This window comes from Sardina pilchardus, chromosome 6 (genome assembly GCF_963854185.1).
Source record: "Sardina pilchardus chromosome 6, fSarPil1.1, whole genome shotgun sequence".
In the NCBI taxonomy this organism is placed as follows: Eukaryota; Metazoa; Chordata; class Actinopteri; order Clupeiformes; family Clupeidae; genus Sardina; species Sardina pilchardus.
The window spans coordinates 24,092,525-24,104,589 of NC_084999.1; the positions used below are offsets into that span (position 1 = coordinate 24,092,525).

At 42.6% G+C, this 12,065-nt stretch overlaps 2 protein-coding genes across 3 annotated transcripts; one reads left to right on the forward strand and one right to left on the reverse strand.

Annotated features, from left to right (window-relative positions):
• Positions 1 to 9: 9 nt before the first annotated feature.
• Positions 10 to 1,576, reverse strand: tmem238a (transmembrane protein 238a). Its single transcript, XM_062539177.1, has 2 exons — positions 1,435 to 1,576; positions 10 to 687 (listed from the first exon to the last, which is right to left on the reverse strand). The coding sequence occupies exons 1-2, from the start codon at positions 1,459 to 1,461 to the stop codon at positions 358 to 360; spliced, it is 357 nt and encodes a 118-aa protein (XP_062395161.1). The 5' UTR covers positions 1,462 to 1,576; the 3' UTR covers positions 10 to 357.
• A 1,987-nt stretch (positions 1,577 to 3,563) lies between these two features.
• ccdc106a (coiled-coil domain containing 106a) lies at positions 3,564 to 11,950 on the forward strand. 2 transcript variants are annotated; one of them, XM_062539180.1, is made up of 9 exons: positions 3,564 to 3,696; positions 4,371 to 4,466; positions 4,798 to 4,899; positions 5,329 to 5,514; positions 6,444 to 6,494; positions 6,657 to 6,851; positions 6,987 to 7,184; positions 7,542 to 7,845; positions 8,491 to 11,950. In XM_062539180.1, exons 2-9 carry the CDS (start codon positions 4,400 to 4,402, stop codon positions 8,516 to 8,518), a joined length of 1,131 nt encoding a protein of 376 aa, XP_062395164.1. In that variant the 5' UTR covers positions 3,564 to 3,696; positions 4,371 to 4,399; the 3' UTR covers positions 8,519 to 11,950. The 2 variants fall into 2 exon arrangements, with proteins under 2 accessions (XP_062395164.1, XP_062395165.1); XM_062539181.1 differs by lacking the exon at positions 4,798 to 4,899.
• The last annotated feature ends 115 nt before the right edge of the window (positions 11,951 to 12,065 follow it).

Below are 12,065 nucleotides of genomic sequence, written 5' to 3' on the forward strand. Positions count from 1 at the left end.
AATCAGAAGCTGTGCAACACAATGGATTTTTCCTTTAATAAACACACAATATTTAAATCATTTTGTCACAAACTGAAGAAATCCAATATTCCATAATACCAAGTTTACACATGCATAAAGAGTCAGAAATCCAATACTTTCAAGTCAGCATTGCAGCATTACAACCTAGGCATGGCAAACAATATTTCACACTCTGCAATTGTATTTCAGTGCAATAATATATGGCACGATGAAATCAGTTAGGCTACACATTTCTAATGAAGACCGAAGTCACACAGTCCTCCAGCTCTTAACTCCATCCACAATTCATGTTGACATAAGTAAACTGTCTGTTTGGGAGGTCCCTTCAGTCCCCAATCATGGCTCGGTTTGACTCCTGTGTGGCCTGCGTATGCGACGGCTGAGTGAACGGGCAATGCGATCCACCGCGCTTCGTTTGTAGGTGAGCTCTTTACCATCGACCAGACCCTCGATGTTTCCACTGTACCACATCACCCAACCTCCCATAGACAACAGGATCAGCAGTGCACCTGAGTACACCAGAAAGTCGCCAAAATCGCTGTCGTTGATCGACAAATCGACAAAGACACCAATCAGTAGAGATGCAACACCGAGAAGGTCCATCAGCACAGCAAAGATCAGGACAAACTTGCAGCGGGTCAGCCCACTATCATCCAAGGATGTATCCTGTGAAATCACATAGACAGACATGTTCTAGCGTGATGTAGACAGACAACTTAATGATAGGATGGAGATAACAGGTGGGGGATAGCACTCTGACTCGTTTCAGCACATTCTCAGGATGTTTGTAAACAACACGGCTTTACAACTACTACATTCAAGAGACTGACTGCCGCACCTGGGCGTGAAGGAGGATTGTGTGCGTTCATGACCGATACCCCCTGTATAACAATAGCGAGAATAACCTTCCTACCCTCTATTTTGATCAGGATATCATAGTGCTATTGTGGGACTTGTCCTCTAAAAAGCTAGGCATGCCAACAAAAATACAAACACGGTCCTATTACAGTTTTTCTGTTTGATTGCTTGTTTGTTTTAGTAGGCTAGGCCAATTAATTTTGCCTGGAGAAAATCGGGCTTCCATCAGTCCTGAAAGACTGGTTCTTTCTGCCTGGGTCTTGCGTAAATAGCCCTATGGCCTATATCTGACACCTGGAAAAAAGGAACACATTGAAAACGTTCACTTTGCAAGGTGAATTGACCATGAAATATTGTGGGTAATGGGTGTTTAATCAACATGCCATAAACCAGCTGTAAGAACGAAACCAGCAACTAGCTAAATTCGCCTGTAGGTACGAAACACATTTCACGAAATCACCTGTCCTGCGTTGCACCTGCGCACGCAAATATGGTTGGTCTATGTTCCTTCGAACTTAAGGCAAGAACATGTTCAAACTCAAAATGTTCGCTTACCTTGTTGCCACGTCCAAATTTAACCATACTGACAGACTACACCCGGCCTTGCCTACATCCCAGTTTGTTTAACACACAATGCTAGTGTTTTCCGGGTCCACGTTTTTCAGATGCATCGACACACCTCATCCCTGCGGTCACACCTGCTCCTCCCCAATAGTCTAACTGACAGGGCATTGTCCTATATCAAAACAGTAAACTGTTCAAATCAGGCTGCAAAGCTTACTCCATACACAAAATACATTTGGAATATGCTATATTTTGACAAGCACTCTTAATGTAGACCATAAAAATGGCCAAATGAATAGGCTAAGTATAGGCTGGTAGATAAACCTGGCCTGAAAAATCAATATAAACTATGCCAGTAATTTATATCTGAAATATAAATCTGATATTTTACATGTTACAACTCAAGGCTCATTAACAATTAAGGAATTAACAAATCCAGTATCTTAAAATATTAGAATATTAAACATATAACACAGAGGATTGTCAAGCAAAGCCGATTCAAGAACTTGGGGGGAACATCACAAGGAATGGACTGAGGCTGGAGTTAGTGCAGCATCAAGAGTCATTGTCCAGGAATATCGTGTCGCATAGTGTCAAACGACTCTTGAATCAGAGACAACGTTAAGCATCTTAAGGAGAAAAATAACTGGATCATCGCTCAGTGGTCTGAAGTTTTCAGATGAAAAGGTCACAAGAGTCTGTGGAGGAAGAATGGAGAGGCACAGAATCTAAGTCGCTTGAAGTCCAGTGTGATATTTCAGACCGTGATGATTTGGGGTGTCATCTGCTGGTGTTGGTCTACTGTGTTTCTGTCAAGTCCACAAATCAATGCAGCATCTATTAAGAGATTTTAGAGCACTTCATGCTTCCATCTGCTGGCAAGCTTTATGGAGACTTATTTCCTTCTCCGGCAGGATTTAGCACAGTGCCAAAACTACATGGTTTGCTGACCATGGTATCCCTGTGCTTGGTTGGCCAGCCAACTCTAACTGAACCTCAGAGAATGGGGTATTGTCAAAAGGAAAAGGATCTGACTCAACTATACAGATGACAAGGCCGCTATCAAAGCAACCTTACATGACAACTCAGCAGTGACACAGGCAGATTTATGCGTTTGATATAGTAATTTATGCAAAAGAGGGCCTAACCAAGTATTGAGTGCATAAATTAACTACTTCAGATCTGTCAGATTAGTTAATCACTTGCAGAAAGTTGACATACTGTATCTGTATTATCTGTAATCATCAAGATTTAAAAAAAAAAATGCTTGAAATAGTTTACTTTATGTGTAATTAATGTAGAATGTCTGAAATTTTCACTCTATGAGCAACATTTTTAATTTGAGGCGCACCTGTATAGGCCGCTTAGGCCTACAACGTGTGGCCCTACTACTCCTATAGGCTACCTTTCCTATGAAGGCCTATAGCCTACGGGAAAATTGTCATTGCCCATCAGGTTAGGTTTTCAGGGGTTTCAACAAATAGATCTACACAACAATCCAAAGACGTTAGTGTACAGCCTCCCCCCTCCCTTGTTCACTCTGCAGTGTAGTGTGGAACGATGAACGCCAAACCAATGTTTATTCCTCTATTTATTACTCTGATTCATGGAAATACAATGAATGTAAATCAGACACGGACGATGAATCAAAACTTTTAAGAGGCTATCGTACACGAGGTAAATAATAAAACAACATATTCGGATAAGTGGCACGATACAAGCGGATAATTAACATGTGAGAAATGCATGAAACAAAGTGTCAAATATGAAACCATGAAGACACTCTAATTGACACTCTGCCTCATGATAGTCAGAGGAGGGGACAGCATCAGAACCAAGTAGGCCTAAGCCTACTGTCTATGGGGAAATTGCGCAAAACATGGAAGATAATGTATGAGTGGGGAAATTGAGAGGGATTCAATCCTGCTGCATTAGGTTATCCAGTGTCTGATGCTTTAAAAAACACAAAGCGTTATAGGCTATGATCTGAATGTTTTCTGTCCAGACTCAAAATCAATGGGTGCAAGATGGTCCCTAAAAATCCTTCGTTTTACACATGATGTGAAATATGCACAAGGTGCCTTACCTGTACTCCTCACAGGAAGTGCGTCACACAAGAAGGCAGCACAGTGAAAACGGTGGTAATTGTTATTGTTAGCATAGTTATTCAGTTAATGCAAGTCAATGGTGCAGGTGTGCATCAAAGAAAACACGTTTGAATTTTAAACGCAGTGCTGTTCAAGCTGCAAACAGGTTTGTACACTACAGCGCGGAATAAGATGACATATGGTGGAGTAACACTGCGATGTAGCCAGCTAGTATGCTAAGCTTGCTAGGAAGATAGGTTGTTAGCAGGCTACAGGGAGAGTCGCTGGCAGTCTGTTGGACTTGCCAGTTTTCTATTGACTTAGATAGCATTCGTTTTGGTCGCCACACTGCGCTTTATTTTCAAAATCACGTAAATATCTCAGCGAGGTAGCCCGCTTACTCTTGTTTATTACATCACCACACTGACAGCAGCCGAAATGAACCTTACATGGCTAACGTTAATGCTAGATAATATGTACTGTTAAGTAGTTGGCGACCTAGCCAGAGGAGGAGGGCGTCATGTCATTTGCTTTGCCGAAAGCACTGGAGGAGACTTAATTATCAAGGCTTATTTATATGAGATTCATTGGCTATGGCTATAACTTGTTAGGGAGACTCGCCGTGAGCAACTTGTGGGAAGTCGACTAGCTAATGGGCCCAGTGAGCTTGTTTGCTTGATGAACCCGAGCAAGGCTTTCTCAGTTGCAGTTGCCCTTTCAAACATGAACAATAGGGATCGTTTGAGAAGTTTATTGTAAATGTCTGTGATTGTAGCACATTCTCTTTCTCGACTCCATGCAAATACCAAGTCGTTGTATTTTCTTTTGCATGTTCCCCAGCATAACGACACTTGCAACAGAGCGGAAATATGAACGATGCAGAGACCCCCACCACGACTCGGAAGCATGGGACTGGAAGTTCACGCGAGCTTCAGGGTAACAGTTGAGGATTATCTTATATGTATAACATCAAGCTCTTTGTAGCACACGTGTCGACAAGTTGGTGCCTGATTTCGAAGTTTTAATGTACTCAAAGTCTTGTTAGAACTAAATAACATTGTCACGTGATGAGTAATTTCATGTCTCAACTAGATTACAAGTGAACTGCTCATGCATACTGAATCTTGTATTCCTTAGTATATTACGAAATCCCTTGCACTACGAACAACTACAGATTGCTTTCACATCATTAATATGGAGCTAAACTGTAGTGCAGATGTATGTAGTACTGCTATGCATCTGTAGTCTGTGATCTGTTTTACTGCAGCTCCTAAGAACGAAGAGTCTTATGAGATCTCCATTCCGTTTGAGGAGAACAACTTTGAGCCATCTGCCGGATTTTACAACCAGAATGAACAGAACTTTGAAGGTAGGCAGTAGGCTGGCTGAAGAGTTCTCCAGACCATTAATTATGTTGACCGAGAAGGTTACACCTGTGCCTGCCAGCTATGCTGATTTTTATCCGATATTCTGAGCATGTCACATTGTCATCAATGTATCTTCATTAAGAACGCTGTCAAACAACACTTGACACTTGCTGTAATTGCACAATTTTGTCATTGTGGTATTGTGCGAATGGGATGCATCTTGTAGATGCCAAAATTTATATTTTTGATTTAAGATAATTCTGTGACACTTGTAGCCTTTTTAATGACATTTTAAGGACCTCCTCGACACTGCATGAGAGACACCGAGTTAGAGCTTTAAGTGTCTCACTCTGCATCTGCTCATTTTACACTGACCGTAAAATGAGCTAATGGAGTGAAACTACAACGATCTGAACTTTGTGTGTGTGTAGGTGCTGAAGCCCCAGCCCCGGGCAGCTCCTACCTGCTGATCACAAACCTGCGCACACAGCTGCAGATCTCCCTGGAGAAAAACTCATGGTTGCAGAAGCGCATCGAGGACCTGGAGGAGGAGAGGGACTTCCTGCGGTGCCAGCTGGACCGCTTCATCTCCTGCACCAAGAGCCAGGAGAGCAATGGTAAGAGTGGACCAAGGAAGGAGGAAGGGAGGGAGAACTAACAAAGTGTGGAGTGGAGGGCAAGTAATATGAGATGGAAGGTAGGTGTAGATGAAGAGAAGAAAAGAAAAAGGTTGAATGAGGTGCAGGGGGATGCTCTGACTGGTGTTGTGTGTAGCACAGTTCTCTACATCAATTGGAAGATACAGAGTATTAAAAACTGCAAAAGAAATGAAAAAGAAAACATTGAACAAGGTCTCAAGTCTGGCTGGCATACAAATGGCATATTTTTTTACGTTGTTATTTTGGTTACATATTATGTTACAAAATGATCAATCCTCCTTTTGAATGTCCTGTGTTCCTCGATTTGCGCTTAGCTTCAGGCTATATTTTCCTGATTGCAACAGTAGCATTTAACCTGGCTAAAGAAACAAATGCATATGCCTATGCTCCTTTTGAGACTAGATTCCTATTAATCACATGAAGGTAAAATTATTATTTTTTTTAATCATTGGTAGCCTAACTATTGACCGTACTGTCAAATAATGAAGAAATGTACAGTAGGTTAATGTAGGTTACCCACCAGCCCAGCACCAGACTCTGAGCATGGTCAACAACATTTTGATTTTTCAGGCAATAAAAGCTAGGGCTGAAAAAATGTGAGGGTTTTTTTGTCTAATGTTAATTTGAAGTATTACAAGACATCTTTTGATTTTGAATTTTCGAAAGAAAGGGGCAGAAATTGGTGCTTTTACGGTACTCAACGATGTTGTGATCATCAGAGCTTTTTTGTGAACTGGACCTGGGATAATGGCAAGTTTAGATGGTTAGGCGTGTTTATTAGAATATACTTGGTGGAAGGGTGATGTGACTTGTCATTTGGTGGTCCTGGAGCCAGCTGCAGATGGCCCAGTTTGCCAGAGCCTGTCTGAGATGTTTTCTTTTGGCAGGAAACGACTGCAGAAGCTTCTCCTGGAAGCGACGGCGAGAGAGTGAGCGAGGTAAGAAGCACTCCATGCTTCAACTGATGATATTGTGGTGGAAAAATCTGGGAACGTGATGAATCTTTTGGCCAAATGTGCAGTGAACTTGAATCTATTAATGTCTTTGAATTCAGTCTGCTGGGTTGTGTTGTGATCATTGACCTTTTACTCATCCCATAGACCAACAGTCTGATGGCCAAAGACCTGCCACCCGCCAATCATTCCAACAGAGGCCCGCCTCCCAGCCTTCAGCCAACTCCAAAGCTATGGGCTCTGGACCAGCCAATAATCAGATGGGCTCCATCTTTGGGTCCTCCCACTCTCAGTCCCTCAGCAGCAGCTGCGTTAACAACAGATCAATGAATGACCTGTCAGGTAAGGCTTTGCTTATTTACATTTCTTTGTGTGTTAGTGTGTGTGTGTGTATTTGTGTGTTTAAGTCACCATGGTGTTTATAGTAAAAGAAGGAAATGTGATAGTCTGCTTGTATGGTGAATGTCTTCCTTGCAGAGTCTCTCTCACTCATTGGAGATGAGGAAGCAGAGTTTCTGGAGGACAACTATCTGGAGGAAGAGGAAATGATGTCAGGACAGGATATGATGTCTGAGACCATGACTTTGCGCAACATGGGGGCAGGTGGACAGAACAACAGTGGCATGAAGAGGAGACGGGTGTTCCGCATTTCTCGGGGAAGGGAGCGACAGAGAGGTGAGATGAAAAAAAATCAAATTGAAGGGTAGAATATGATTGCTTATGGACACTAGATAGATATTAGCACTGTCAAAGACTGCACAATTCATTTTGACAGGAAGTCCATGACCATCTATATAGTGAAACCTTTCCCCTCTCTTTTTTCAGTTGTAAAGTATTTGAATTAGCAATGTGCCTAAATTATGCTATGTGTGATATAATCTTTCTTTGCCTTTTCTGTAGCAGTCAGCAGTGATTCACAATTCAAAAGTTATTCCGAAGAGTAAATGACATATTAATGCACAGATCGGGTAATGTCATTGGTTTACCAGCCCAACTTTAAAACTTTATTTTGACTTTTTTCCCCTTCCAAAGTCAAAGATCCTACGGGGGTGCTGTTCCGCTACAAGAAGATCCTGGTGACCTATCAGCGCCTGAAGAACATGTCCAAGGCCTTTCAGATCCACGGCGTGGACCGCAACACGGTGGCGTCCACCACGCCTATTGCGGAGCTGCTGCTGGTCGCCCCGGAGAAGGTGGCGGAGGTCGGGGAGTTCGACCCGTCCAAGGAGAAGCTGCTGGACTACGCCCGCCGCTGCTTCATCGCCCTGGACCCACAGACCCTCAGCAAAGTGCAGGCCCTGAAGAAGAACAACTTGCTGCTGCCCATCTCGTACAGGTAACATACGGAGGGAAAGATAGATAGATAGATGAGCTAGTTGAAGCCATGCAAAGATACCTTAAAGGAGAATTCCAGTGATTTTTTTTTTTTTTTCACATAGATCTGTTTCGCGAGGTCACCAGGTACTGTCGGTATGCAAAAACACGCAAACAATCGGTTGTACCTAGCTGGAGCTAAAGTTGTCAAGCAGCTGCAATGCTACACTCTGGCGACATGTTCATGAGCCTACATGTTCATGCCCCCAGAGTGTAGCACTGTAGCGGCATGGCAGCCCTAGCAGTCGGCGGCAGCGACTTAAGATAGGTAGAGCCGATTGTTTTCATTTTATTGTGTGTTTCTGTGACCTCGACAAATGTGAAAAAAGTCGCTGGAATTCCCCTTTGAAGGCCTTGAAGTTCTCAAGCATGAGCCAGGCAGTTTAATACCTGAAAATAGATCATTATATATATATATTACCTGTAAAAAAATCTGATTATTTCAGGCACAGAAATGTTCCTTGTTTAATCTTCGCAGATAGTTAGTAGGAGCAGTCTATCAGTTCATGGGTTTGAATTTGACAAGATGTAGGACAGTGCTCTGTCTGCACTGGTCTAGTCTGAATCTGATATGAGGACTAATCCATGTTGTTCTGTCCGTCCCCAGGTTGAAAAGCACAGACCCCCCACGGTAGTGGTCTCCTGTGGGTCCCGTCCTTCCTAATGCATCACACTGTATTCTAATGTCCCTCCATGGACCTCTCCTCCTCTCATCCTCCGTACCATACTGATACAACCCACAGCCGTGGAGGTACTGAGCATCAATACTGGAGTCGGTTGACGTACCAGCCCCCCAGCCCTGCGTACTGTGATGTACTCTCCTACTGGTCTGTGTGTGTATGTATGTATGTATGTGTGTATCCTCAGCTGAAGCTCTCCTTTCCATAGCTTTTACCAGGGGCTTGTGTTTTGCAGTTACGGTCCCTTAAAACACTGGTTTCCCGCCGCGGCCCCTGTCATGGTGAATTTAGTAGATGTAGGCATTTGGGAGAGCTTCACAGATCTGTTGCATCATTGACTGATAGAATGCCTAGTTTTATTGTAACTCTGTTTGAGATGGTAACAAGCTTAATGTCGAATGTAATGTCACACGCAGTCTCAAGTGAAATTTTTATTGGCTGTTTTTTTTTTTTTTCTTTGTTTTTATTCAGTTTTAGGGACCTATGTTTATTGAAACGTTTTCAGTGGACTACGTCGTTGGAGTGTAGATTTTGAAAAGTACCTTTACTGATTATGTACATGCAGCCATTAGATGGCCACAAACACACTCCTCTGACCCAACCTTATATATCGGCCATTTTTGAAATACCTCAGTGTTTTAGGCTATTTTTAAGTTGAATTTTTATTTTTGTACTGGGACCTCAATACAGGTAATGTTGGTGACGGGATACAGTTTTTACAATCTTCCTCTCACACACACAGGGAAGCATTACAACCTCAAACCTTTGTAATATGCCATGCTAGGAGCACCAGTTGATTGAGCTGCAGTGTGCTTGTCGTAGTATGTCATGAGCTAACAGAGACGGGTGCTGACTGAGTGCAATGCTCATATTTAGAGACCTCAGATCTGAATGTGCGCAGCTAACTTCGTAGCTCGGGACGGTGGCATTAACGGTTAGTGAGACACACTCAGGTTCACGCTCTGTTTTTGTAAGCATGTTTCTCCTCCGTCATCATCAAGTCGCCCAGTAGACCTTCGCTATTAGTATGTCATTGAATATTAGCCAGCAGTGGTACTGCCCTCTGTTTTACCAGTGTGTGTGTGTGTTTGTGTGTGTGTGTGTGTGCGCAGGTGTATTTGTGAATGTGTGAACGCAGGCAATCTCAACTGGTTCTGAATTAGCTGGACATGGTTTTTAGTTTTGCAGACTATCTTTTGTACATTTTTCTTTTGAGAAAGAGAGTAGAGGGACGCTTTCTAGGGAGACAAAATGGACAGCAACACTTAAAGGGCCCAGTATACGCAAGGCATGTGTTGGTGTGATGTGAAAATGACGTTGATCCCACTTCCGAGTAACAGGACACCACGAAGGTTGTTATCTCACTTATCATCCTGTTGCCACTATGTCAGTAGTCATGCCTTCAGTTTATAGCACGCAAAGGAAACAAGCAATTTGGTTTAAAAAGAGTAACAACTTTCTTTGGCCCTTACAGTGATCATGTTGGACCAACCATTGGCCTTCTGTGGTTGTTCTAGATACCATTTATAAGCATTGATATGGAAAAAACTTTTTTTTAGCAGATCTACTTCATAGGTGTCCCGTTATTTAGAATAACAGGACACAAAGCAATCAGAAGAGTATTTCTTTTCTCTGGGTGATAAATAAATGTAACAGTCTAATTAACTCATGCAACGCGGAAAAAAGTAGTGCATTTAGATTTTTTTAAGTTAATTTTAATTTGAATGGAGATCAGGGGGTAAGTGGTTTGTGGTTAACCTGACTTTCGCCAGATCCTGTAGTTCGCTGTCTGCTTCACACAAGGATCTGGGACTTCTCGATAGGAGATGTATTTCTGAAGGCGGGTCCTTGTAAAACATCCTCGCATGTGATTTGATAAACCACTTGCCTGTTATCTTGAATGACGTGCTAGGCTTCTTCAAGCTCTTGCCAAACCCGGTCGGAAGAAGAGTAAAAACATCCTTGCCACCAATAAATGTCTTCAAAACTATTCTCTGTTAATCTTTTAAAGAATGAATACTCGATAGATTCGACAAAACGGTTTAAATAGCAGAATCAATGTCAGCACAAGACTCCTCGCTGCGTGCCGCCATTGTTATTTGAATCAAACACTCGCTTCGGCGCTCCTGATTGGTTGCTCATTTTTTGATCACTGGCAGGGGTTTGGATTGCCCTCGCGTCCAGACCCTTGTGCGGAGCTCAGCCTCTGGTGGAGCATGGCGGAACTACAAGGGTCTGGCGAGAGTCAGGCTAGTTTGTGGTAGAATTGGAGCTGATTTGTAAACTGGAATCATGAAGTTTGAATAGTCTGTTGGAGTAGTTAATGAAGTTACCAGCAAGTATAGCAGCACAGCAGAATTGGGAGAAATTAACTAGGAACTAGGGACATAGCAATAATCCAGCAAGAGGTATTGAAAAGATTCATTTTAAACCAGTTGCTGTACTGCTTAGACGGCTCCAGTCCTGGAAAAAAAACCCCACAAAGTTCCTCGATACAGTCAGCTGGTCCTCTCTTTTTTTCTTCTTCTCCTTTATTGGTGTAGTCGTTACCGATAGCCTTTCCATTGAAAGGACACCTCTCAGGAGAAGACTACTTGTGAATATTGGTCTGATGCCCCAGTGACACCACAATTTGCACACACCGAGACCACTGCTTTGGGTATACTGAGCCCCTAAATCTGGTAGATTACTATGGACTAGTTCAACTGTTGCTTGGTTAGTTAAGTGACTGACTGTCTAAAAGTTAGTTTGGTTTTATCACTGACGTCAGTTCAATGTCTGCCATCATTGATTACGGGTCGGGGACTCCAGTCTTCCTCAGGAACCAGTCAATTCCAGAAATAATCCAGGCTGAAGCGGAGACACTAGTGTTTCATTTTCTTTGATTTTCCCTCTGCTTGTAACTACAGTCTTTTCTGCAGAATCTAGTCCCCCCCCCTCCATTCAACTATTGCAATTGTAATTGTAATTGCAGAGTGTCTTCTTAAGAATAAGATGGTTGTCAGATGGAAGGACCTTTTTAATACCTTGTCAATTTTAATGATTGTTGTGACACTAAAGCATTTGGTTTCCTCAAGAATCTGCCGCAGTCTGAAAAAAAAAAGACCTCTTCATCTGGCCTTACTATCTTGTCCTTGTTTTGACGATGAGTTGTCCGTGTACTCACTTGTGTGGTGACCGCTCTAGTGGCTGGCCTCACCTGTCAGGAATGTATGTATTGATTGAAACATTCGATCCATGTTGTGAATTTATTGACCTTGTGTGATGACGACTATCTCAGTGTTCTACTGAATTTGCATTGAAATTTCCCATTAACCACGTGCACAAGGCCAGCTCTCAGTGGCTTTCAGGAGCTTGTTGTAAATAAAAAAAATATTAGAATGCAAAAAACAATCCCATGTCTTTTGTTTTGTCCTTTTTCAGTGTACATTTGTAACATTGTGTCTAAGGGGAACCCATGGCTACTTGGTAGTTGACTGGCAGCTGTTCTACAAGAAAGAAC